Source organism: Anas platyrhynchos, chromosome 2 (genome assembly GCF_047663525.1).
Source record: "Anas platyrhynchos isolate ZD024472 breed Pekin duck chromosome 2, IASCAAS_PekinDuck_T2T, whole genome shotgun sequence".
Classification (NCBI taxonomy): domain Eukaryota; kingdom Metazoa; phylum Chordata; class Aves; order Anseriformes; family Anatidae; genus Anas; species Anas platyrhynchos.
In genome coordinates this window covers 19,397,510-19,425,219 of record NC_092588.1, presented here as the reverse complement: position 1 = coordinate 19,425,219, position 27,710 = coordinate 19,397,510, and the positions used below count along the sequence as shown (strand labels likewise).

Here is a 27,710-nt window from a genome sequence, read left to right as displayed (position 1 = left end):
ATGCTTATAAGGTTAACATTAAAACAGAGGAAGCCTATCGCAGTTATTTTTGAATGCTTTTGAAGCTGGACAGGATAAAATAAAAATAAGAACTTCTATAAATGTCTGTACTTGATCTCTTGGTGTTCTTATTTCAAGAATTAGAGATGGGGAAGACTTAACTCTTAATGTTACATTAAGCTAAATGGCTTAACTGCTAAGAAGGCTGTGATACTAATCTGGGGAGAGGCACAGGATATGTGTAGTGAAGCAAGATGAATTTCATTAGCTTGCCTCTTACTGAGAACTGAATTCTAGCCTATAATAAAGGCTTTCTTGAAGCTGAAATTCAGAACAAATTTATGCTGTTTGAATTCCAGCCGCTGAAAAATTGTAAAGTAAATGTTGATTTGGTTTGTTCAGCTCTCTGGGGGATTAAGGATGTGTTCCTCTCCTCAAATAATGAAGAAGTGTACATGGTCCAGATCATGAGAAGAACCTGCTACCAATAAATGAATTCCATGCAAATCTATAGTAGAGCAGAGTCTTAAGACAGGGTCTTTAGCTGGAGTTCTCACCACTGAACTGTTACACTTCTGAAGTGATCATTTCCCAGTTACTTAGTGCTAAATCCAGTCTCTAGATTTTCTTTACTCTTTGGTTTGTTTTAGTTAGAAACCAGTTGGATTGTATGCTGAGAAAAAAAACTGCAGTGGCATATGAAGTCTGCTTCTTAAGGTAAAATTAGGAGGAAATTCTGATCCTTTCTTAGCTCAAGGGTTGTGGGTGGCAAGTGCTTTTATGGTGACCATCAAACAGATGCAAGTTTGTTAGGCTTAAATTCCAAGTATTCACGTAGGTTTAATTGCTGTAATGATTTGATGAATGTGCTTATTTTGAGAGTAGAGTAGTGGTCAGTGTGTGCTAATACCTTTCAAGAGTAATTGTGGATTGTGCTTTCAATTCTGGGGTAGCTGTGAATGGTCAAGGTTGTCTTTTCTGAGGCAGCTATTTTATTACCATCATAAGCATTTACGTCCTGTTTAGACTCCTACATGCATAGGAATTTTTGTGCTTTTATTTATTTATTTATTTTCTCGTGATGCTTCATTTCAAGGCTAGGGTTATGTTCTCATCTGACTCCTCTTTACTTGCTGCTGTCATAGTCTTTTTCCCAATCTGGGGGGATTTGGAAAATGTACATCATAATGTGTTACTTCATCTGTTGTATGTTCTGACTAACTTTAAAATGATGTTTGGAGTTGTTCTTACCTTATTTATAAGTTCCACTTTCCTGATGTTACATCTTACAGCAATTAGGCCTATTAAAAATTAGTTGATCTGATACTGCCAAAAGTTTGGGTACAACACCAGTCAAAGTTGTTGTGTCCTCTTCTCTCCTTTGTCCTCACCCCTCTTCCTGGTCTTCTTGTCTCTATTTTTGTTAGTTCTTTCATAATATTCTTAAGCTATTGTTTTGCTTTCTGGTTCTCAGACAACTAGCCCTGAAATACTGCATAAAACAAATTTTTGCACTCTGATTCATATATATTAAATGTGTAACGTTAATGGAAGAACAAACAAACTTCAGTTGTAGAAATGCAATGACAGTTAAGTTCATTTAAAATCAGATAATCTACTGATATTTGAATAAGGCTTTTAAGTAAATTTGCCAACAGTTTTGCCAAACTGTTAAATTGAAAGACGCTAGAACCTTAGTCAGGGGTGACTGAAGCCATTTGTCTACTGGTGCGTGTGTGGCAAACATGAATACAAGTGGTGCTCTGTAATGGGAGGTACCTCTGCTCAAATGGGGCAGGATGATTTGGAGAGTGTTTGAATTGGGCTGTTACTAGGGAAGTGAAATAGACTACTGGGATCTTCAGTGTCTCTTGCTGTATCTAGTCATATCTGTAAACTGTTTTTTTGTTTGTTTGTTTGCAAATTTAGAATTTCAGGCTTATTTTTGTACCTATGTAAGTGACTGCATAAGGCAGAAGAAACTGCAGAAAAAAGCCTTTTGTTGTATAACTCATAGAGAGTTGATGATTAGAAGCTCTTGCTACTGGCTGTAGGAGAGCTACTTACACTTTAAAAAAGACCTTTAATACCAAAAGTTATTGTACGAAACAGTGTTTGTGTGTGTTCAGCCTCATGCATCCCAAATAAATGATTCTTGGGTTTGGATTTTCATTAATCAATACCTTTCAGTCTTTATACCTGAATCTATATATTGAAGGAACAACTCCAATTCATATGCAGTGAACCACTTCAAGGCGCCAGCTAGCCTGCTCAATTCCCTTTCAGACTGTTTGTAGGGGAAAAATGTTTTCATGTGTCAGTAGTTGTTGGTTTTTATCAGGGTTTTATTTGTATTTGAACAAATCTTGCTGTTCAGTGAAAATCATGAAACAACGTAACCATTGTTCATCTTCCCTCTCTTCCCTTAGAAGGAGAAACTTTCCCATGAAGATGAAGCATAGGACTTTAAGTATGCTTATGGAAATATTTTAATATTAATATTCGGAATAGTGTTTGAATAGCTAGGCACAATGTACAGAAAGCTTTTTTATATATTTTATTTTTCTCCTGGGAAAGGAGGAATTTGTTTTTTTCCCCTTTCTTCCAGTATTGATTTAAGAGGGAGGGTGAAAAAGGATTAAAAAAACTTAAGGGTGGCTGTGGCATGCCATGGAGAGTTTCTCCTTTGCCTATAAGTTATTCTGGTGGTTTTACCCTGCTGGGCAGCTGAGCTTCTCCACAGCCGCTCTCTCACTCCCCCTCCTTAAAAGAAGAGGTGGGAGGAGAAAGTATGCTGGAAAGAAAAATGCTCATGGGTTGAGATAAGGATAATTTAATTAAAGGGAAGAGAAAGAGGGGAGGAACCACATAGAAGCGGAGGCTGTGTTGGAAGCAAGGAGGAAAAAACAATTGCTCCCTACTTCCCATCAACGACTCATGTTTGGTCACGTCCTGGGAAGCAGGGCCTCAGTACATGTAGCGGTTGTTTGGGAGGACAGACGTCTTCACGAGAGCCCCCCTCCTCCTTCCCCTTTTCCACTTTTTATTGCTGAGTGCGACATCGTATGCTAGGGAATATCCCTTTGGTTTAGGCCAGCTGCCCTGGTGATGTTCCTTCCTCACCTCTTGCCCACCCCCAGCCTCCTGGCTCTGGGGGGCTTGGAGGGAGTCCTGGTACAGTGCCGGCACTGCTCAGCAGCAGACACAACACTGGTGTGATACCACTGCTGTTCTAGCTCCAAGTGCAGAGCACAGCACTGTATGGGATGCTGCAGGGAAAGTTAGCTCCATCCCAGCCAGACCCAGCACAGTTTTTAAACTACTCTTCTCCACAGTTATTCTTTAAGCTCTTAGATGTTCTTTTTTTTTTTTTTTTTTTTTTTTTTTTTTATGGCAGAAAGCCCAAGAATTGGAGAACTAGACGGAAGTTCAGGCACCAGCACTGATAAACTTAATGTAGCGTTTAGATTCACCTGTGCAAACCTTAAAACCAGATAAGAAAAGGAAGCTTGGTTATGTTTGCCTTTCTCATGATCGTGATTTGAAGATAAACACCTTCACTTGCTCAGTGATCTCACCAGCCGGTCTGACCTCTGAAAGCTGAGAAGAATGAATGCACTCTTAGCAGGCTTAAGAGTTGTTTTGAAACTGAATACTTTTGACTTATTAATGTTAGTGTAAAATTTCAAATATTTTCATTACGTGATACCCATGGAATATCTACTTAACAACTGAGTCTTCCTCCAACACTGACGTGAAAGCAAACTTCTGAATTAGGCAAAGTTTTGAATCTTATTTAGCAGTTTCAGCAAACCTGTAAAATATAGAACTGATGGAAACACTGCTATACTTTGTGATTTGGCTGTCCGTTTTGTTGTAGTCTATGGAATAAGTAGTAAATATCTGGTCTGGTTAGGTTTTTCTTTTGTTTTCTGCCTTAGTACCAATTAAAAGTGGCATATGAGAATATTGTGACTTATCCATAACTATGTGATCATCTGGTACTGAATTGCTGTGGTACAGTGGTCCTTTCAGGCATCAAATATACCAGTAGAGAGGTGTTTGCTGCTCTGTGTACCATTAATAGCTTCCTCTACAAAGAATTGTCCTAACACAGAAGTTATTCCAAAATAGTTTACTGCCATTTCTTTGGCAATAACTACCCATTTTAGTGAATTTAGGCTGACATGCACATTTACAAAAAATAATGTCAGTATTATTCTAGTATTCCAGTAGTATTTGACTCCCACTTGTGAGTGTTAAATATATTAGTATCCCAAACTGACCTCTGTTTTCACTTGAAGCATGATAGTCTGCAAAGTACATGATGTTTCTAGCACTTGTTACAGGACAACTTGCTTCCCTATTTAAGGGATATAGTTTGTTCCTTTTTATCTGTCAGTTATGCTTGTTAATTCCTGTACTGTCAACATGTGTTTGCTAACATGATGTAACTTTAAAAAGTTAAGAACTTGAAAAATACCCTTTATTTTGGGATTAGTGTTCTGTTCAGTTTTAAGCTCTGGAACATTCAAGGGGGAAATGCGTTTTGAGGAACAATTATTTAACAGTTTACATGCTACTTTTGCTTTGCAGCAGATAGGATATGTATTTACCAGCTATTCTCACAACGTTAATAAAATGTATGTGTTAGTATTGGGGGATTAAATATTTAACACTGAATTATGTACGCTTGCATTCTGGCAGAATGTTTACAGCTTCTGTGAAGAATGAATGTGTCCTGTGATACTTTACTGGTTACTATTAAACATTATGTTATGCTATGTAGAATATGTTAATTTAACTGGAACAGTCCAAACTAGACTATGGTTGGAAGCAGGCTAGCCTAATGTATACTTTACTACTTAAATACTTGTTCAGCCTGGAGAAGAGAAGGCTCTGGGGAGACCTTATGGTGGACTTCCAGTACCTAAAGGGGGCTACAGGGAAGCTGGCGAGGGAATCTTTGTCAGGGAGTGTAGTGATAGGACAAGGAGGGATAGCTTTAAACTAAAATAAGGGAGGTTTAGGGTATATGCTAGGAGGAAATTCAGTGCCTCACCACCCTCTGAGTGAAGAAAGAGGTTGCCCAGAGAAGCTGTGGATGCCCCATCCCTGGAGGTGCTCAAGGCCAGGCTGGATGGGGCTTTGGGCAACCTGGTCTGGTGGGAGGTGTCCCTGCCCATGGCAGGGGGGTGGAACTGGGTGGGCTTTAAGGTCTCTTCCAGCCCAAACCATTCTGTGATTCTATGATACACTTCAGTATGGTTACTGAAATAGAGTGCTTTGGTCTTTCAGTTCCAAACACGTTTTCTGTGTGGTTGTGTATAGGGTGGAGCTACTGTCAAACCAAAAGCTATTATAATGTGTATTCTCTGTGACCTTTCCTTCATACTCCTCCCCAGTTTTTCTGCCCCAGCTCATTCATTCAAGCAGAAGTGAAGAATATTTACCTTTTAGATCTAGCACCAGTTGATGGGACATGCAAGACATGCTGCTCTTCATGTCTTTAAGGAAGAGTGTGAAGAGCAGGAGATGGATATGCAGTCAGATGACGTGCTTTTTCAAAACAGTGTATAGAACATAGTAGAAATAAAGAGGTAGTTTTGTCTTCCCCACCTTTACCTTCTTCCCCTTCTTCCCCTTTGATAATGTTTTTTTGTTGTGTTTTTTTTTTTTTTTAAGAGAACTTAGAGGAGAAAGCATTCTTTTCCATAGCTGTCAAGATAATTTAAACTTCAGTGAATAGACTGAAAATGGAAGGAAAGCTTAGCCTGTGAATAATTAATCCATATAAACAGTGAGTATTAGAGGTATATATCATGCAGATGTAAGCTGAGGGACAAATGAGAAGACATTAAGACTCCGTTAGTGGAGTTTTCCTAGTTGTACTCTGTGTTTAGATCCACAAATATGTCTTTGCATAAATTGCTTGATCTTTTCTTAAATGATAGGAGATTAGTTCCCTGATACAGTGGTTATGAAACCCAGTGTCATTGAGACTTTTTACTTGTATGCTTTCTTGTCATATGATTATCACTGTTCTTAAACGCTTCCTATAAATTCTTTAATTCATGGATAGATTTCAAAATCAACTTCTCCCCTCACTTTCTTCTAATTAGTTCATATTGAATATGTTATGGGAGATGGGGAGGAAGTGTAGGAGTGAGAAGAAGAGCTTGCAAAAATCCTTACTCAGAAATCACCTACTCCATAAAGTGTATATTCCATCTGTTGTCATACTAGTTGACCTGTTTTGCTTTATTTTTGATCTAAGTGATGATTTTTAACTTGAAAACCAGATTAACAGAAGTTTGTTCCAATAGGAGAATAGTGTTAACATTTATGGAGATTTGTTTTAACTTTTCTGTAAGTGAGGAATGGAGAAGTGAAGCTGAAGAGGGAGGCTGTGAGGTTCTGTGAAATGAGTTGATCGTGTATATGACCAATGGTACCCAGCAATGAATTTATAAACTAGTTCTGGTGCAATGTCTGAGCTGCAGCCCAATGTGTGACCAACTCTTTTGACCACCTGGAAACTGGGTGGGAAGACAGGTGTCCTTATACAAGTTTGCAGTAGACGAATATTAATGAGAGTTATTTTTGGGGGGCAAAGATATAAAGACTTTGTTTATGAAAATCTCTGTAAACCTACATATGATTAAAATTTATAAACCATTATTTGAACTAACTGCTTACAGGTTTGTTTTTGTTTTTCTTTTTTTTTCCCCCCAATTGATACAGGTGGAATCAAGAGATACTTTAAACAGTATTGCCTTGAAATTTGATACAACACCCAATGAACTGGTTCAGTTAAATAAGCTTTTCGCCAGAGCAGTCGTTCCTGGACAGGTACTATTATATTATGTATAATACTTACTCAGCAAATACTTTTTTCCCCGTATTTCTCATCTTTACCAGAGACAGTGTTAAATTACTTCTCTTTCTGGTTTTCATCTTGGCTTTGTAAAAGGCTTCTTCATTTGGTGGTTTGGATTAGATTAAGTTACCTTCCAACCCAAACCATACTGTGATTTTTCTCTAGTTTGTGAGTTCCATCTGATTATTAATAGCTTCCAAAAAAAGGACCAATTATTGAAACTACCTCTCTTCTAACTATATTGAGGGACTTTAAAAAAACAAACAAACAAACAAAAAAACACAACTAAATATGCGTAATGATACAATGATACTTGGGTAGAAGCTAAATTGCTACTTTGCAAATATAGTAGGCTGTTTACAATCTCTTGCTCAGAGGTTGAATTCAGAGTACAGCTTGCAAAGAGCATTTCTGACTGCATGATACTGCCTGCAAGTCACTTAATAAATTGAGCAGTGTTTCCATGCCACCCTAAGAACTTTCTGTCTTTTTACTGGGGGTACATGAACTATTGTTATTTCTTTATTTATTTTTTTCTAGGTTACTGTTGCTTATACATTTTTATTTATTTATATTTACTTTTCCCCTAGCCTTTCCTTCTCCCTTCTTTCAAAGACAGGCCTGGAAAGAAGTGGTAGGTTAGCTGATGACACCATTTGGTATCAGCCCTGTATTTGAAAGAATCCTAGAACATGTCCATAAACTTCTTCAGAAGTCTGTCTCTTGATTGCTCAGATTTAGAATGATAGCAAGAGAAGTCAGGCAGGCTTTCCTTAAATACTTTATTGGGCATTTCTGACATGCTATATATTTCTAAAGCTTTCTATCTGAATATTTTCTCAGCTATAACTAAATATCACTCATATTCTAAGATAATAGTATTTTAAAATTTTTAAACCTAAAATTGAGACTTATTTTGTGTTGCTTTGTTTATTCCCTGAATTTATAATTTCTCTTAAAATTAGCTGGAGCAAAAATAGCTCTGTTTAGCTTGTTTTGAGAAAGCATGACAAATAGATTTCTCATTATTTCAGGTATAAGTTAAACTTTGAAAGCATAACTTCTAACTGCATTATATCTTCTTTATAGATTTTGTATGTTCCTGACCCAGACTACATTTCTAGTGTGGACAGCTCCCCCTCTCTAAGTCCTATAAGTCCCCTATCACCTACATCTTCAGAAGCAGAGTTTGACAAGGCTACAATAAATGTAGGTATACCTGATGTCCTTGAAAATAATTTTCCCTTATGAGATAAATGTTACAAATGTTATGCTTTCTTCTTAAAGTATTCGCTCGTTTTGGGAGAAAGTACTTTACAGTACCTGGAGTTGAAAGCAGAATAATACCTTTTATAAATAAAAAAAAATATTAAATAAATAGAAGAAATTATCAACGCTGCACTGTAATCAAGCTTCAGTGTAGATTTTGGCAATGAAATAGCTTTATAAAAGTAAGTCTTTCCAGGAATGCTGTTTTGCTTTTGAGAAAATTTCATGGGGAGAAATCAAATCAGAAAGTTGCTGTATTAGACCCTCAGCTTCTCCGCAATATACAGAATTCTTACCCTATTCAGATATTTCCTAACATGTCGCTACTGTTCTTTTCCTGTTATCTTTTATCTCAAATAACAAAACTTCCTGATACCGTGCAGTCATGCTGTCAAATGACTACTCCAGGATTCTGTGTGCTAAAAGCTTAGGTAGGCTTGAGACTTAAAGCATTTATTTACTTCCTTGCATGGCTTGATCCAGTGAAATTTAAATAGAGGTTATAGCTTCATTACTGAAGAGGTTCCTAAACTGCATCAGGCTACAGTGCTGCTTGTGCTGAAAATTATATCTGTTTTTTCTGTTATTCCTTTGCCCAACTTCCTATGGCTATTGTCTTGGGATGTTTGCTGTCCGTTGTAGTAAATAAATCTACATTTACATTTTATGGCAAAATGGTGGTGGTGTCGTATTCTTGCAGACTAATCTAGTGTATTTACTTTACTTTCTTCTTTATCGATCTTAGAATGACTGTAAATGCTAGGATAGATCTACCCATACAGAGTAAATGTTGATTTCTCCATTGGGTAACTTTTCATTAATTTTACTAATAGAAGTCGGTGCTCTTCCTGCAATAAGGTGTTTTTCCTGATACAACATGTTTTTAATCTTGTGAATCATTTTTGTATATGCTTGTTTGTATGTAGTAGATAGGTGGGCTAAGTAGTATATGCTACTGTATGTTCACTAAGTGCAAGTAATCAGTTGAAAAAAAAAAACACAAAAGCTTGAAGTCAAAGAAGAAACAGAATGGATAAAAAAAAAAGAAGTTAAAATCCTCTTATATGAAGGGTTATTTTGCTTAGTGTAGGCAACTCAACATTGGCAACATCTTGTGAATTAAACTGTACTTGACATACTGCATTGTTGCAGAACAGTTTTGTACATTTCATTATGTGTCATGGATCACCACAAACAGTTCTTAGTTTGACTTTTCTTGAAGTGTTTATGTGACAATATATAATTGTTCACAGAAGCTTTCGTCTCTCAGCTTTTTTGAGGCATGTGTAAGGAGGGGAAGGGATGTTCTTGGATGACTTCTGTGAAATAAAAACGAAGAACAACAGAAGTCACTTGTGTTTGTCAGCGTGGACTGTGTATGTGTGGCTTTTTTTGTGGTTGGTTTTTATTTAACTAGCAAGTAGTACATGACTTCTCTGTGAAGATAAGGCTGGCAGGTTTTGTTCTCTGATAACACCTGTTTTCCATGCTTTTTTTCCTTTCTGCCATTCCTTTGGTAATAGTGCTGTCATTCATGCATTCTCTAATGCTCTGTATTGATGTCTGTCTTCTTCAGCTCCACAGTTTTAAATCAGCAGTTGCAGGTGAAATTTTAGCACATCTAAAGTTAAAGAGGATGTGTTATTCTGCCTTTATAATGCAAAGGGATCATCTCTCTGTGGTATCATCATTGAAATGGATCACTTCTTGCATGAAATTGAATGAGGCTACCATATTTTGCCTAAGCAAAGGTTAGGAGTTGGTTAGACAATGACTGTACTGTGTTTGTGCTTTCGCTTCTGTTTAAGATTAGTTTAACACTACCGTGACTAAATACAAGTCAGCATGTGGCCAATAGAAGGCCTTTATAATCCTGTTTTCTTACCTTGCTATTCTTAAGCTAATGTTTTGGTGTGTATTTCAGTAAGCTTGTTAGTGTCAGGCTTTTTATATAAAAACTTGGCTTAGATTTTTAAGCCTTTCTTACGCTGCTGTTTTTTTTGTTTTGTTTTGTGTTTTTTTCTTCAAGTGTTTTTTCATCTAGCAGTCTTATGCACAAATTTAGGAAGATCAGTAAATTTTACTACCTGTAAAACTTAAAAATACATTTCAAAAATATGTAGTGACAAGGTTGTTACTAAACTTGAAATTCTGCCACCAGTATTAGTCCTGCTGAATGCAAAACAGCTGGCTTATAAATGGTGGACTTAGATATCAACTAGGAACTGTTACAACCACATATAAAATTACATGCAGTCACAAAAGTGACCACATAATTTTAGGAGAAAGTCAGAGATGGAAGGAGAACTCATCCTGAGGAAGCTTGCCTTTTAATTGTATCTCTTACCTCTTTCTGCAAAACCCAGTTCAATATTCAGAACTGGACTTTGGTTCTCTAACCTTTGTGTGCATCTTTCAATTTTATTTAAAGTAGTGGCAAAGACATGATGAACTGAACACAGTTGTAAGTACTGTCTTTAAGTAAGACTAAAAGCAGTTGGCTGCAACTTGTGCTAGTGAATAGAACTGAACAGAACAGCAGAAACCCAAAGGGAACATAGAAGTTCACATTTTTATAAGTTGTAGTAGTTTATTGATAGCAATCGTGCATGAAATGGAACTCCCTAAATGTTGATTAAATTCCAAAATGGATCATCTGAGACTATAAAATAGGCTTTGGAGCACTCTTTTCTATATGTGTAATTTTTATTTGTAAACTTTTTTTCCCCTCTGTCCTGTTCCTCGTAAGGTTCTGTGTTCGTATAGTAATTACTTTGTTGGATATATAGTGAGACAGCAAGATAGAAACTAATATCTGCCTGGGAAGGTGATGAAGGAATTCTTCTGGAAGCTATATCAAGGCAGACGAAAGATGAAGATGTTAGGGAACAGCCAGAGTGTTGGTATCATGCCTGACCAAACTGACAGCTTTCTATCAGATAATGACACGAGTGGCTCAGCAGATGAGAGAAGAAACATGGATATTATTTACCTTGACTAAAGCTAGACACTTGACACTCTCCCAGAGCAGCTTTGTTACAAAGATAGGGAAATATGAATTAAATGGATGAGCTACAAGAGAAGGTGGAAAAGTTGGTAGGATCTTTGGGCTCAAAGTGATTCAGTGTCTCTGCGTACAGTTGGCTATTTTCTCCTGCTTTCTGGAGAGTGGGCTGTTGCAAATATTTGGGGCTTCCCATGAAGGCTAATATTGGTTAATCTGCTTTGCAGTGCCCAAAGTGTTGGGACAGAATGCACCCTCAGCAAGCTTAGGAAGGACCAAACTCTAGGGAAAGCCCTCAATACACTGGAGGGAAGGGCAAGGGCTGCTAATGAGAGACATCAGGTGGTTTCTGTTGCTTCATCTCTCCAGCTGCTTGAAGTTGAGTAGCAACAAAGACCCAGCTGGACCAGAACAGCCCCATGTGGCAGTACAGGCTGGGGGCTGGCTGACTGGACAGCTGCTTTGCAGGAAAGAGTAAGGGCCAAGGGGAGGTGGGATCTGGTGTCTTGGTAGGCAGAGTGCTTAACAGTGGCTGCTTGTGAAGACGCGGGCTAATCATGTTCCAGGTGGCAAATGAAAGAGCAATGCCAAAAGGTTAAGAAAGATGATTACTCTCCTGATAGGGGAGCTTGTGGACCTGCATGTGCTGTGCTGTGCCTACTTCTGTCTCCTTCAGCCCAAGACAGGTGAACATACTGCACAGAGCCCACTGGGGGGATAATTAGGGAATAGAAACATGATGCACAAGGACTGTCTGAGAGAGCCAGTTTGCATAGCCTCGAGGAAAAAATGCTAATGGAGAACGTGATTTCTGTGTGCTACCACAGATAGAGAGGTTGGAGGGAGGAAAACAAACATTGGGAACTTCAGAGATTCATAGTGAAAGGTTAGGCAGCAACAGGTGCATGTTGCTGTGTAAGAGTTCCCGGTTAAATAATACAAAAATGTTTTTCATGATAAGGGTGGCTAATATTGGAATGGGTTTCTTGGAGAGGCTATGGAATCTCTTGCCTCTAAGACTTAAACTCAACTGAAAATGCCATGAGCAACCTGATTAGGTGTAGGCTTAAGCCCGCTTTCAACACAGGATTTGATTATCTGACCTTCAGAGGGCCCTTCCAACATACTGTGTAATATTATGGAAGGATAACAGAAGACTTAATGAGGCTTTTATTTGTTGAAGTTGGAAAATAATCCTTTCCATTAACTGCCAGTTTCTCAAGTTTTGGATGTGAAAGCATATCAGATGATCTCCATATGTGAGTTCTGATGGTTATTTTGTTGTTTGTTCCCAGGTTGATTTTAAATGTGCCTTCCTACTTGTGTTTCTTACCATGTGCTAGTTAAGCTGTGCCTTATTAGTGTTATATATATGCTCAGATCAAAGTTGTTCTTTAAACTGCAGTGGATTTGGAATCCTATTTTTACCTTTTCTTTCATTTCTACAGCAAAAAATTATACAATGGAAGATCTCAATATTTAAAAAGGCAAGCTGATAAGTTGTGTTTTTTTTTTTTTTTTTTTTTTTTTTTTTTTTTTTTAATATTCCCTTCTAGGATCCAGATGGAGTGCAACGGAAGGAGTCAGCTGCTTCACCAGCACATGCATGTGTTCGTCCTACAAGAGTGGTATCATCCACCTCCGAAGAGGAAGAAGCATTTACGGAGAAGTTTCTAAAAATTAACTGCAAGTACATCACCAATGGCAAGGTACTTAACATTTGCATTTTTCATCTACTGTATGGAATGTAAAAAAAAAAAAAAAACAACAACAAAATACATATAAATAATAAACATGGACTTGAAACCTTTTGCCAGTACGTACTGGCAAAAGCAATGTGTTAGAAATTAGTAACAAGCACTGGAGAAACTTGGTTTTGTTCTAAACTTTGTAGTTAGCTTGCTTCACATTTTTCACTCCTCCTCTAAGTGATTCTTTTAGGTTGATCCTAAACAAGGTTCTATTTCCAGGTTTTAAATGCTCTAGAACACTGGTGTGTAGGAAATAAGAACTGTCAGCCTCAGTAGAAACTTTGCTGTACAGGAGAACTTTAAGCAAGGGTTTAAATTTACAGCATACTAGTTATGTGCTATAGTTCCTTGTCAGAATAATATGGGAAGTGTTCATAGCATTTGTCTTTGGCTCACATCTCTACAGACTATTTTATAAAACTTCAAGGAGAATGCTGGTTCTGAAGTTATATAATCCAACGCAGTATCAAACCCATATGGGGTGGGGAATGAATGCTAAACTGTTCAGACTTGAGTGTTGATTTCTGAAGCTTAGTGTGTTATTTAGCCTTTGTCACATGGTAGGAACAGCTTCTGGTGTCTTGTCCTCTCTCCTTGATATACTCCCTGATGATGAAAGATGATGATTCTTTAAAGCTTTTCTGAAGAAAACTTAAGATTCATCTTCTGCTTTCTACTCTGAGTGATTTTGAACCTCATGGTTAATGTTTTATAGGCCACAGATGTGAAATAACAGACTGTTCTTAAACTAAACCCTAGTGAAAGCCTATTTTTTCAACATACCGAATTCCACATGTGCAAGGACTCATGTTAAGATAAAAATGTCACTTCTGTCTTTGAAAAACTGTTTATTCTGTATGTTTGGTGACTTGCTAAGGATGCAGCGATTCTCTGATGTAGTGGTTGGAACCTGGAAGCATTTGCCCTGCTACAGTTCTCCTTAGACATCTAAGGCCACTGTTGGAGAAAAGCATGTTGGGCATAGTTAAAGCATTGTGAATATGCTATATCATGGTCAGACAAGAAGTCAGTGTAGAGTAACTGACTGTTGCACCGCAGGGTTGCACCATCACTCACTGTTTATGGTGTAGGTAGACTTGCTCTTTCTAATAGCCATGTTTCTTGCTTCTTCCACAACAGGCTATAGAGGTTAAAATCTTTTTGGTATTTGTTTTGAAGACAAGTATGCTCTGGGTTTTGGTTCTTTTCACTGTTTATTGGGAGGGAAAAAGGTATCTTAAACAGTCTACTTTATTGAAAGTGAAACTAATAGAAGAGCTTTAAAATTCATCGGTCTTTATTATGACTGCTAGTTTACTTGTCTTGTTTAGAAAAGTAGTTGTTAAAGGTGAATTAGCAATACTGAGGCTTTAAAAGCAAATCCCTCTCAAGTTGGGTACAAAAATCAGTGTTCGTGAGGTGAAAAGGAGAATACTGACAAGGTTAAAGACTTTGACAAGAAATGAAGAAAAAACTAACAAGATGGTTATCTTCATGTTTCACAAATTCTGAACTATTTTTTGTTCTACTGTGTGTATTCAATAAAATAATGGAATAATTTAGAGGCAACTTCTGGACAAAAACTGCTTGATAGTAATCTTCTCAAACCTCTTAAAAACGCAGTTTACTGAACTGCCTAATCTTAATATTTGGGCTCAGCTATGCCATAAAGTTTGGATCTAATCCTCCCTTATCTTGCTTGTTCAGAATTTTGTACCTCAGATATCGTTGAGGATTTAACCCCAATGCTTACTAAGACATAACACTTCAATAGAAAGAAGTTAAAATCTATTCAGATCTTAGTATCTATGTACAGGTGCAATTTAATCCTCTTTATGTAAGTTTTTACTTACATGGATTACCTTTTTTTTTTTTTGAACCCGTTTTAAGACTGAAGAGTTCTGTTTTTAACAACTTAGTGTGTCCAGATGGTTTTCAAAGACAGTGGCTCACTGCTTCTTGAGGCTGTTAAACTCGAAGTTCACTTGAATATGAATTCATTTTGTACCTTTAGTGTCTTTCCTACATACAGGAGAAACTTGACTTCAAGTGATATTTTTGAGTTTTGGTCAAACACCATACTTCATATAACAGCATCAGATCAAACTACTGAATAGCGATATGCAGACTCTAATTTTCGTTTCAGTTTGACAGTTTTATATCCTCTTCTACAATAACTAATTAGATGTATGGTCCAAAGGAGGCAAGACTCCTTTGGATTATTTGGTCCCTTTTTTTTCTTCACTTTTTTTTTTTTTTTCTCTGTAGGGCTAGAAAGCTAGGAGATTGAACGAAATGGTGGCAGCATACAGGAGCACTGTAGGAGCTCAGCGTGCCAGCCATTGCCCAATCTTTGCTTATGCTGTTGCTCTGATTTGTTTATCTTATTTTTTGACACATCATTGGTACAAATAATTTTTTGAAAATAATTGTCAAGTCTGATTTGAATAAAATATTGTCTGAGCTGTTCATAAAAAGTTCAACAAATATTTGCCTTTGAAGGGACTTGTGCTCAAGCACGTAACAGAGTACTACCATAAGGGAGAAGCTAGGCTGTCACTCCCTGTGTTGGTATGGGTAGGTGAGGGCGTAGGGAGGATTTTATGTAAGTGAGCCCTTACACTGTTCTTCAGTCTGAAGAATATATTAACACTGAAAATATTTCAAGCAGCTTATTCAGGTCAGAGAGGGAGCTTTGGAACTTCTTTACCCACTCTAAAAACAAAGAATCAAGATAATTATATGGGGCTTGAGTCTTGACGCTATCAGCCTTCTTCAGTGACTTTAAAATAATGAAAGAGGTTAGATTATTGAAAGACAGACAAAAGACAGTAGCTTATTGGTTTTATCCCTACATCAGTGTTACTCATTTCTGGGCACTTTTGTAGAATAGCTGTGACTTGTTCTGTCATAGTATATACATGTAAATGTGTGAGTAACCAGAAAAGTCATTCCAGAACCTAAAATGAATTCATAGTACTAAAATGCTCAACAATTAATCACTAACTTACAGTTGAGATGATAGTTCTGAGCTGTATGTACTGTAGGAATGCTAATACAGAAGTCTGTCTGATCCATTACAGCAAACTGACAAGGAAATAGAAGTTTCAGGCTGTGTCTTTTATCTTTCTCTATACAAAACTAGTCCACTGTCAAAAGCAGGAGCTGCTTCAGCTTCCATCATTTGGGGAGGACTAGCATAGTACAGTTCTTGACCAGTGGTTGATTAAAAGCATGTGTACTCTTCTATATTTTGTTCTGATACTGCCCATATTTTTCTCACAGTAGCATTTGATTTGCTCTCTATGCTGTGGAAACACAAACAATTGAGTAATGCATAATCCACAGGCTTCAAGGAAGCCTTTCTCCTTCAAACAAGTTTGAAGGCAGGAAAGACAAATTATTTCTTAGCCACAGATGTAGCTGAAGTGGTAGTAACACTGACATGTTTGAAGGGAAAAAAAGGTTACTGTTTATCTGGGTGTTACTTGAACTTGACCTAGCTACCTAGGCTAGCATACAGTAACTGTTGTTAATAACAATGATGGAAGTATTAGTGATGTTTGTATTATTAATAATCTAATTTCCAGCCCATAAATTTGGGGCAGCTGTTATATTCTAGAAAAGCACACTCTGAAGTGTTTGTATAGTAACTGTGGAGCATATCAAGTAACTTGAGCCAGAAATGTTGACTTTATATATGGATAACAAAGAAATAGGTCATCTCTTCTTGAGGAGGTATTAAGCCAGTGTTTTCAAGATATCAGTATGTATTTTTCTACTGCTTTTTGTCATTTCAGGTGCTTGAGCAGCTTCTTAGTCAAGTATGCAAAAAGCCCAGTAGCTTCAATGGTTTAATTCTCTATTTCTCCAAATACAATAAACTTTTAATCTGAAAGTGTATTTCCATTTATTTATCTACTGAGTATTTACCTATTGGAGTCAAGGTTTTCTTCTAAGGTGAAGATTGATAGCAGCTGAAAAGCTTGCTTATGTATTCAATTGAGGTTGCTGAGGTAGGCTTTAGAATCTTCCATACTTAACAACTGCCTGGTGTGCAGGTTAGTTTTTTTGTTGTTGTTTGTTTGTTTTTCTACCAGAAGGATTGTCTGACTGTTCTATAAAGCTTCTACTTAAAACAGAAGGTCATTTAAACTTGTTTTTGTTATTTAGTCAGTCTTGCACACTTCTTTGCCTGGACATTTGCATTCAGATGGTTAGCTATCTACTGTTCCTCAGTGTCTGATGTGTCTGAATTAACTGGATGTTGTGTTTAGACACGTTCCCATTTTGTCCTGGAAACAGACTTTTTTTTTTTTTTTTTTTTTTATAATCCTGAGTATGATGACATTTCATTAGGATATTTATTGACTTGCCAGACCAGTAGGAGGTGGGCATTTGTGTTGGGGTGGTGGTGGTATTTTTCTGAACTACTACAGCAAAGCTGGAAGCAGTATAATTGAAACTAGGGTAAAATATGAAAATTCCTTCATACATATTGTGTGACGCTAGATCACTTAAAATGTGTTTGTGGACTTTCTTTGTCTTTAATATACTTATCCGATACAATCTCTTATTCTTCAATATAAGTTAAGTGCCTTTCCCCATATCTTCAATAAATTTCTACAGTTAAGTTGAGCCCTCTTAATTTCATACATACTGTTATCATAATGATGTACTCTGTCATTAAAAATGGTTATGGCCTTGGATTCTGTAGGTCAGAACTGGAGAATATTAGTAAAATTCAATTTTGTGTTCTTTAATGGCCATACGTAATTTAGGAATGATGCTGCTTTTTGCTTTGCATTTTTAATTTATAGAGGCCGTATCTGTTTAAAGAGAAGCAATTGTTCTTATGATTACACTTACTGATTTTTGCAGTCATGCTAGATTTTTTTCTAGACTACAGTGAGGAGAACCAAATTCAAAAGGATGACTCAACAAAAGTTGGGAATTCCTTTTTGCACCCTGAAACCTTACTTCCAGAATCCACACATTGTTGGAGGAAATACTAGCGATTGTTTCAGTGTCTTAAACATCTTGAAATTATGTAAATATGTTCTGACTTCTGACGTCCTTAGGACATTCTTTGTACTCTGGCACATGCAAAACCTGACTGGGCACTGAACTACTCAGGACTTACATGTAGGCATGTAGACAAGAGCTTATATGTAGACATGTAGACAAGAGCTGCTTTTGAGACTGTTTCCTTTTTTCATAATGGCGATATCATTTGTCATTGCTGTAAGCTTTAATTCTTCTTTTGGCTCATTTTTTAGTAGTCTATAACTTCCTGTTCAATATAAGGCATCTTTGTATTTCTGCTATGAAGATCATCAGTCATCAGAGTGCTAGAGACAGATTTCTGTCAATGAAAAGGAAGGTAGTTCTATTTTATGCTGTGCTGGTATGTGTTCCTAAAACTACAGAGCAACAATTCTTCTCCAATCTAATATGCAGTGTTGTTGGTCACTGTGAACAACTTAACAGGAGTAGAATAAATACCGAGTTCACTGTAAGTTTCAGCAGTGTATAAAGCAACTTTTTTTTGTGATTTTGCACAAAAGTTTTCAGTGTGTTCATTAATTTGTAAAGCTCTTAGGATTCGCGACCTATAACTGAAGGATCACTGTGATCCTGCTTCAGGCTGTATTTCTTCCAGTTCATAGATTAAGATTAAATTCTATTAATCTGACGTGAACTGAACAGAATGAATTCCCTTAGTGAGCTGCTGTAGTGTTAGCGGTTGCACCTCTTTCTAACATGGGTGGGGAGTTCAGAGAATCCTACCACTTATGAATACTAACTTCTTAAGGTTTTCAACATTAAAAGTTCAAAATCTACTTGTATTCACGCCCTGTGGTGGTATCATTTGTGATAAAACTCATCTAAAGGTGCATCTTAGTGCTGTATCTTTTTTTAAAAGGAAGTCTTTCTAGAATGAAACTAGACCAGAAATATTAAACACTTGTCCAGTCAATCAACAGGTCGATTAAGTTGGAATGAGTTGTATCGAGTACTGCTGTCACTTTTGTGTGAGAATATGGAGACAAATTTCTGCTTATGAGACTTTTCTTGAAAAGAGGGAAACAAGAAGAGTTAAGAGTTAGGTTTTATGAAAAAAATGCTTGAAACTTCCTACCAAAATAGCAAAAAGCCCTATGGTTGTCTAGAAAAGATAAAGATTTATCTCAGAGGAGCCTCCTAGCATATTCTGTAGGTTGGAAGCAATTTTTTTTTCTCCTTAAACTAATCATTAGATAATTGTTATGAATAGGGACAAAACTAGTTGGCCTTTTTTTTTTAAGAAGTAGGGGGTCATTCATTTTCTTCCCCATAACAAGTGTTAGGTTTCCAGGTAACTGTAAAACTGCAAGAAAACAAACTGTATAAAGTTGCTTAAAGATTTAAAAAAAAAAAAAAAGCTTAAAAAAAATTAGAAAACACTTTTCCCTACGAAAAAGTGAATAAGCTGAAATATAAAGGAGAAAATTTACCACTTTTTTTTCCTCTCATTTTAGGGTACAGTCAATGGTGTGCTGCTAGTGACGCCAAATAATATAATGTTTGATCCTCATAAAATGGATCCTCTGGTCCAAGAGAACGGCTGTGAAGAGTATGGCATCATGTGTCCCATGGAAGAAGTGATGTCAGCTGCTTTGTATAAGGAAATTGTGGACAGCAAAATTAAGGATTCATTAAGCATGTAAGATAGAATAGTATTTATGAAGCTTTGAGTAAATATATGGCTGACCATGCAAAAGTAGCACAAACACATTTTTTTTCTGTTTTCCTTTGTAAGAATGTCCAAGATTGGCTCGGAGAAAACATGGAGAAAGCTTGCATTGTTTTAAGCTCTCACATTCATTACTACTTTGAGAATATCTCTTCTTCTATATATGTGTATTTTCCTCTTATAGTCTCTTTAAAAAAAATAAAAGTAAAAAGGGGGGAGAGGGTACCATAGCACTTCCTCTGCTCCTATTCCACCATGTAACAGATAAACCTGAATCTTTGAAAATGTGGAAACCGCACAAAATAGAAAAACTCAGCTTAAACAGCTTTAGGTACAAAACTTTGTGTACCACTTTCTACTTGCTTCTCAAACTGGCTTCCTATACCTTCTTTCTGTTCTGTTAAAAAATTTTAGGACTAATTTTCAGAGGTTTGTGTATATTTTTATGGCATTAGGAGTTTACTTTTTTCCTTTTTGGCCAGGAGAAAAACTGTGTTCCCAACCCTTTGAATCTAGAATTGTTTAAAGTGAATAGAATGGTTGGCAACTCTTAATAGCCGGTGTTTTTTGTGGTAGGCGTTTAAAACTGACTTTAAACAGCAGCGTGAAAAAAAAATCTTTGTTCCATTCTGTATTTTTCCTAATTTTATATGATCCTTAGGAATAGTATGCATTCTAATATTAAATCAAGAGACTTTTAAAAATAGTACAATAAAAATCATGCCATCTGTCATTGTCCATACAGCATAAACATTTGCAGACTACCTTTAATCGTCTAACTGCAGGGAAGTATACAACTTTAACCAAGGTATTTTCCTCGGTAGAGCTCATATATACATGTATATGTTTGAGTAAAGCTGTTTTCCTGATGTATAACTTTTTCTAAATATGCAACCATCTTCTGTAAGGAGGTGCTAGTTGTCCTATAGTGAGGCCTAAGTTATGAACCCATTCAGTAGCTATGAAAATTGCTCTTTTAAACTTCTTACAGGTAGCATGCCATCATATTTCTCGATAATCATAAATATTTTGACACCTAGAAGAAGTAACTCTTACATCTCTTTTTTTATGTGCAGTTTCAACAGAGACCTACTAATAGAGTGCCATGTTGACATGGCCTTGTTTGCTCTCTGAAGTCATGTGTTTCCTGAAAGTAACTAATGTATGTCTTGCTACATTAGTACTTTTGGGGTTTTTGATGTACAGTGTTGCCTTTGGTTCGACTTCTGGGAGTTTAAAAACTCCATCTGGAAAACAGTCATCTAATTTTCATAATTTCATTACCTGCACTAGGAACTACAAGGATTTTTATTTTTTAATCTACCTTTTTCAATCATAATATTGCAGTTGCAAAACAAGTCTTTCCCAGCATGTTTAGCATTTCAATGATTCAACTTTGACTTACAAATTTATCTTCAATATTCTATAGATTTTTGTGCTTTTATAGCACATGCATTTGTTTTTATTTTCGCCTCTAATATAAATGCATGTGGAATGAAAACATACCTGATAAGAAAAGGTTACACGGCATTTGAAGTCTTGGATGTCTGGTTTGTTTCATCTTTCTTGTCCAACTTCTATAAACTATGCATGGTAACTTTTAACATTTTCTTTGGTCCCAGCACTTTTATGCTTCAAAATCTGAGGTATGTTTGTGAGCTTTTGGTAAAACACAATGCAAATTCCTGAAGTTTGTAACCAAAACTCTTAACAGCTACAGCTAAATCAGACAAGACCCTCTGTGTGTCTTGAAGTATTTGAGACTTCTTGTGTTTCTATATTTTTTTCTAAACATTTCACTGCTATGGTTAACTCTTTTACCAACTGTAAAACCAAAAACAAATTTGGAAAAGCAACACGAATACTGAAAGTAATCTTATTGGTGTAATGGAAACATATTGCAAAACTGATGCGTTCTTTAGTTATTAAATGTCATGCTGTAAGGTTTTTATATATAAGCAACAATCCATACTAAAATTGCACATTTTCAGATATATTTTTCCACTTTTTCTCATATTTCTGGTACCTTAGGTTGTTATCAATGTAATCTTGAAAAATTAAGGAAATAGCCCAATCTAACAAGCGATAAATCCTAAACTCTATTCCTCAAGCTTTGCAAGCAAAATTACTATGTTAGCACAATCTTAGCATCAACCTCATATTGAAATTTGAGTAAGAGGTTGTATGTTTTTGCAAACATCCTGGATTTTAATGATGTCTAAGTGACGTTAGTAACTGAATAAAAAGTTTTGTAGAAATGCAGAGTGGAATTATCCCTTTTCAGTGTGGGAGATTAAGGTACAAAATAAAGGTACTAGGTAATAGAAGTTCTCCTATGGTAACTGGTCTTCATTTCACAACTCTAGTCAAGAGTAAGCTTAAGCATGAGAAACTCCTAATTAAGGTTGTACAACACTAAATTTCTTTGAAAACACTGATACAAGCCTGAGTCATATTGGTATGGTTGAACATATTCACAGCCACCTCAAATTCCACAAATTTTAGAAAATGGTTAGCTTATTTCTAAAGGCAAGTTTTAAATAATGTAATGTAATGTCACGGAGAAAGCAAGTTCTTCTTTTATGCCTGCTTTTATTTTTTCATATGTTATTTATCAACATTTGATGTCTGTTCTTTCAAATGTTCTGTTGTACCAAGTAGTTTAGGATTTATTTATCTTAACAGTGGTAAAATGTTAGGTACCTGACTTGTGAGCACCCTGTTGGGTATTTTCCAGAATAGTAAGATCTTGATACAAATCTACCTTGATGGTTCCTATTGTTCTGTATTGACTTGCTTAGCCAGGATTATACCAGGTGATTTAATGCTGGTATTTTACCAGTGAGCTAGATGTCAACTTTATAATACATGGGACAGATCTATGAAATTATTCTGGCCTCTTTGGTAGACAAAGCTTAAAAGATCGTGGAGGACTTCAGCCATTGGATTTTAGGGTTGCTTGTAGCTCTTTGTGTTTTTTTTTTTTTTTTTTCCTTGTGTTTTTTTACTTCATTTTCTACTTTAAGCATCTGAAACAGTTTTGCTGGTTTCATAAGAATTTCTGCTTGCAAAAGTAACGTGAAATTGGGAGGTCACATCTATGTCATATGGCCAAAAGGTATGCGGTAAGCTTACTGCTACAGAGATACATTGTGTAAACATATTGGTGCTTGCTTCTCCTTGCTGATACTCTACAGGGTTAAGAGGGATGGGGTGGGCATGGGAGGAGTTTATTTTTAAGACTAAAAGAAGTGATTTTTTTAGCATTAAACTTACTAAAGAAAAAGGCTCTGCAATAAAGGTCACCTGCTATTGTAATTACTCTTATTTGCTCAACAGAGACATAGAACAACTGTCTGTAAGGGAACTTGGCCACTCCAAGAAAGCTGCAAAGAGCAATACAGATGAAATGGATGCAAGGATCCGGGATACAGGCAATGACAGTGCTAGCACTGCCCCAAGGAGTACGGAGGAGTCTCTTTCAGAAGACGTGTTCACAGAATCAGAACTCTCTCCAATACGTGAGGAACTTGTTTCCTCGGATGAGCTTCGACAAGGCAAATCTTCTGGAGCATCATCAGAATCTGTCCAAACAATAAACCAAACGAGTGCAGAATGTTTAACAATAATTTCGGACTCGAAAGAAGCTGACAGTGACTTAAAACTCAGTGCTGAAATGGTTGTAAATGTTAAACAGTTTAGTACCCACAGTTTAGGTTCAGAAAGTGCAGAGATGGCTGTAAAGGGGGGACAGGAATCTAGTGAAAATACTGGGAATGTGCTCCAGCAGTCAAGGCAAGATGCACATGGTAGCAAAGAACAGAACAAAGAGACAAAAATGGACCAAGATCAAGATTCTACACAAGCAAAAGAGCCAGAAATACAGAGTAAGACAGAAGAAAGTCCACATTGTGAAGATACCACAGACTCTCCAAAGAAAGAGACTACTAGCAAAGGAAAAGTAGTGAAAGAGCGAACTCAAGACTCCGAGACAGAAGTTGAGGAACTTCGCAAACTCTGGAAGACCCATACTATGCAACAAACCAAACAACAAAGAGAAAACATGCAGCAGGATTCACAAAAAGAAATCAGTCAAAAAACTGTGGCTGCAGGAGAAGGGCAACCAGAAGGTGAGTCAGTATTTATGGATGGTGTTAGCCTTCAGACTTGCAATGCATTTCCCTTCAGCTCTCGAGAATTTTCTGTTTTCTGCTCTGCAGAACACATCGTCATGTATTGCTTATTTCTCACTGTCTTGAAGATATACTTAAGCTATACTTATTTAAACCAGTGGGAAAATTTTGCTCAGGAAATTGAAAACGTAAATACCTTTGTGACTGATATTTTTCTTCATTGAAATTGTTTATGATCATATTAAAATATGCAGTATATTTGTAGGGGACATTTCAATGAACCTGTATGATTAGATTCTTGATACATTGGTCTCTGTAGAGCTCAAAATCAAAAGTGTTCCTTAGCAGTCAGCTAACTGTTGCTTAAATTTTGCTCCTGTGTATGAATAAATTTCAGGGAATTAATTTATTTTATGGTACATATGCCTTGTGGTTAAGGTTCATGATGTGAGCAGCAAACATAGGAGGCTTAATATAAGACTGAGACTTAAAATGGTTTTCAGACCATTCACTTGCAACTTGTAATACTTTCATGCTGACCAGATCAAGCTTGAACATATGAAAAGTACTTCTCAGGGCAAATAACAGCTAGATGGTAAAACTAATGCTATGAATGTGGGGAATATGTAGACTTACAAAGGAATATCCTTACTCCTCTGTAAGATCAGGCTATAGGATTATTAGTTAGAAGCTATTTTGAAAGTCTGAAGTTATTCAATTCATGTATTTAAAAAAAAAATATTAATGTTGTCATATTTAAATAGCTTAGATGTTTCTGAATATACTTCATTATGCTTTACAAAAACTTTTTAGGTCACTTTCTGATACCCCATTCTTACTAATGGAGATAAACTAGTCATTTCAATTGTGCAATATTTGGAGGTGGCTATAAAGAAAGCCTAACTTTAATGCCTGCCACATACTCATAGAGTATGTATGAAATGCATTTGATGGTTGTATTGTTTTCTTTTACTAACTAGAAGCTGAGGTTATATTGAATAAAAATAAATTCTTTAGCAGAAATTGTTACATTTGAGGTTCTGAAATGATTCAGATTTTTTCTTTCTTTTCCTGTTAAGCAAGTAACTTAATTTCAAAATTTGGAACAGGCTAATAGTTGCATCACTCTGTGAGAAGTTTGGTTTTTACATCTTAATATTTAAGACAATCCTCTGGCAAAGATGTCAGTTGACATAAGTTGCTCTTTATGACTTTAAAAAAAATAATAATGCAAGCACAAGTATTCTCTGCCACCGTAGCTGTTCTCCTAACAATTGAATGTTACCTGTAATTTAGATATATTGAATACTTAATTTTTTCTGGTTTTACTAAAGATTCTTATTTAGTAATACTAAGTTTTTTCCATGCAAGATGAACTGTACAGTCACAGAGTATACGTACATATAATCAGTGTCTCACTCAGAGGAATACAAGCTAGAACCTTGCTCTTTGGAGACTTGTGCTAATGGCTTCACTCAAAATAGTACGTTTTTTACTAGCATTTGAGTTGTATTAACAATTTCTGCTGATTTTATTTGTGTTCGTGAATATTTCAGTCTAGACAGATTTAATGAAACATATACTGGCTTCATCTATAGGCAAATTTAAATAGAGCCAGGGTAGAAGTATAGATCTATTCCTTGACTTCTGAAGATCACCAAAGACTACATTTAAGACAGGTCTACTAGTGATAGATCACATCTCATGATAAGAGTGAGATGCTGTAAAAACTTTTGTGTTCTGTCTATTGTACTCCTTAAAAGTGTCTGTTTACCACTTAGCTGGATATTGGTAAAAAGGAAACAAAGCATAAGAGCCAATAACCACTACTAGAATCTTATTTTTCTGGATTTTTTTTTTTGTATTAAACACAGAAATTAGGAGAATACACACACACACACAAAGAGAATTGCAAAATTGCAAATAGCTCCTTTGACATTTTGGGATAGGGACAGATTATTAATTTTGTTTCTCTCATCTAGATGAATATAAATCTTACTGATTTTTCTAATTTTTTAAGAGACTATACAAATCCCATTTCTTAGGGCTCTAGATCAGATGTAGCAGTTTAAAACTTCTAAAGGACCAAAATACAAATGTCAGATTGTTTTGAGTTTCTTCTCTTAAGCTGCCAGAAAATTCACATGCTAGTCCTGTGGAACTGCAGAAAACCCCACTATGAAGTGGGGTTTTGTTTGTCATCTTTTTAAAATCTGACAATTTATCTTACAGATTATAGGCTTATAAAATATTTCTGGATCACATGTGCTATAACTATCCTACCATTCCATATACTGCAGGTATAATCCTAAAATATAAGTGTAATGTCAGTACCCATTTAGATACTTACTGGAAAAAAGCAAACAAACAAAAAACATTATTTTATGGCACAATACAATTCTAAACTTTGTGTTGAAAACTAGATTCAAAGCATACAGTAGAGATATTTATAGATGAAGAAGGTGATATTTACTCATGTGCTCATTGTATTGGTAGTCTGCATGGTCACACTGATGGTGAGCTTCAGCTGTAACCAACAGATGAGTCTCCTAGAAAGCTGAAACATGTCTGTACATACCTTTAACAACAGAGACAGGCTAAATCCTTTGTGACCATCAGAATTCTGAAAACTTGCACTTTCCTTCCTGCTTTAAAAAGTCTCATGTGGCTGTAGCTCATGTTCTAGGATTTGAACAATTATTCTGGCAAAGAAATAATTCTGAGAAGGCTTCTTCTGTAACCCTGTGCTGACTTGACAATCCAGACCTTGAGGGTAATCATTTAATTTTGCTTGTTCAATTAAATACAGTACTGGCAGGAAAAGCCCCATACTGCAACATCTGGTATACTTTATCATGAAGTGGTGTTCATACCTTTGAAGTGTTTGAAATATCTAACAAATTAAAACTTATCTGAGTTGTCTATTAGCAGTACCAGAAATTTTCTTCTTTAAAGGAAAAGTAATTACTGAGCAGTTTTTACATCTGTAAAGTACTTATTTAAGTGTCTTTTGCATGTGCGTGGAGGCTTTTTAAGTGTGGTGTCTGAATCAGTGTTGAGGGATATGCATTGAGAACATCTTCTGAAAGCCTTTCAAGCATGGCTGAAGGATTACTATAATGTCAACTGGGGTTGGAAGTAAAGATGTAGAGCACAAGATATTTGAATATTAAGCTAATTCTGCTAATGATATAACTTAGCACACCTTTTTTTGAGTTTAACTGACCTTATGTCAGGTAAACATCTTATATAGTTATTTCCTATTACAAAAGTGGTCAATCATTCTATTAAATCCTATTGTACGTTGTGGATAGCTTATTTTTCTTTACTAATAGGTTCTTCCCATGTGAAAGAGAAACGAAGACATCGATCTCACAAGTTTTTGCTTCTCAAGGTTGGAAAACCTATGAGAAAAACATTTGTTTCACAAGCAAGTGCATCGATGCAACAGTATGCTCAGAGAGATAAAAAACATGAGTACTGGTTTGCTGTTCCACAAGAAAGGTAAGAAAGGTAGACTAGAAAAAAAATATGAAAGTTTCCTCTGTGTGTTTTGGGTTTTTCCCTACCCCATTCTTTTTGTGTCTGTCTATAAAAAAAAAAAAAAAAAAAAAAAAAAAAAAAAATTGAGCCCAGGATACTGATGATTGGCTTTACTTAATGCCTGAATACCTCATTACCATATTGAAGTTTTGCTGAGTTATTTGCAGGTTCAGTCAATAGTCTCTCATTATTTGGGCTTTTGTAGCAAGTAAAAATCAAACATTCAAGTAAATGGGGCCTGATAAAGGAAGTGGGTTCTGCAGGGAAGGTTTTTTTTGTTGTTGATGTTTTTTGTAAATTGCCATTATCTGTGCTTCCCATTGCTTGGAAAAAATATTTCTCTCTAGAGCTCTGAGTTGAAAAGAACTAGCTGGCATACTTCTGTTTTACTGTT

General features: G+C 36.2%; 1 protein-coding gene across 8 annotated transcripts in view; it reads left to right on the top strand.

Annotated features, from left to right (window-relative positions):
* The window catches only part of OXR1 (oxidation resistance 1), a 268,677-nt gene that overhangs the window by 205,286 nt on the left and 35,681 nt on the right, over positions 1-27,710 (top strand). For 6 of the 8 annotated variants that reach the window (XR_011807379.1, XM_038173761.2, XM_027452590.3 and 3 more), the window contains 6 exons: positions 6,745-6,852; positions 7,970-8,089; positions 12,710-12,862; positions 19,426-19,610; positions 22,980-23,770; positions 27,109-27,277. Coding sequence is in view for 7 of the 8 variants with exons in the window: in XM_038173761.2 (XP_038029689.1) it covers positions 6,745-6,852; positions 7,970-8,089; positions 12,710-12,862; positions 19,426-19,610; positions 22,980-23,770; positions 27,109-27,277 (1,526 nt within the window). In the remaining variant the exon portion in view is untranslated. The remainder of the gene's footprint in view (positions 1-6,744; positions 6,853-7,969; positions 8,090-12,709; positions 12,863-19,425; positions 19,611-22,979; positions 23,771-27,108; positions 27,278-27,710) is intronic. The other 2 variants (XM_027452596.3, XM_027452597.3) reach the window with 1 other exon arrangement.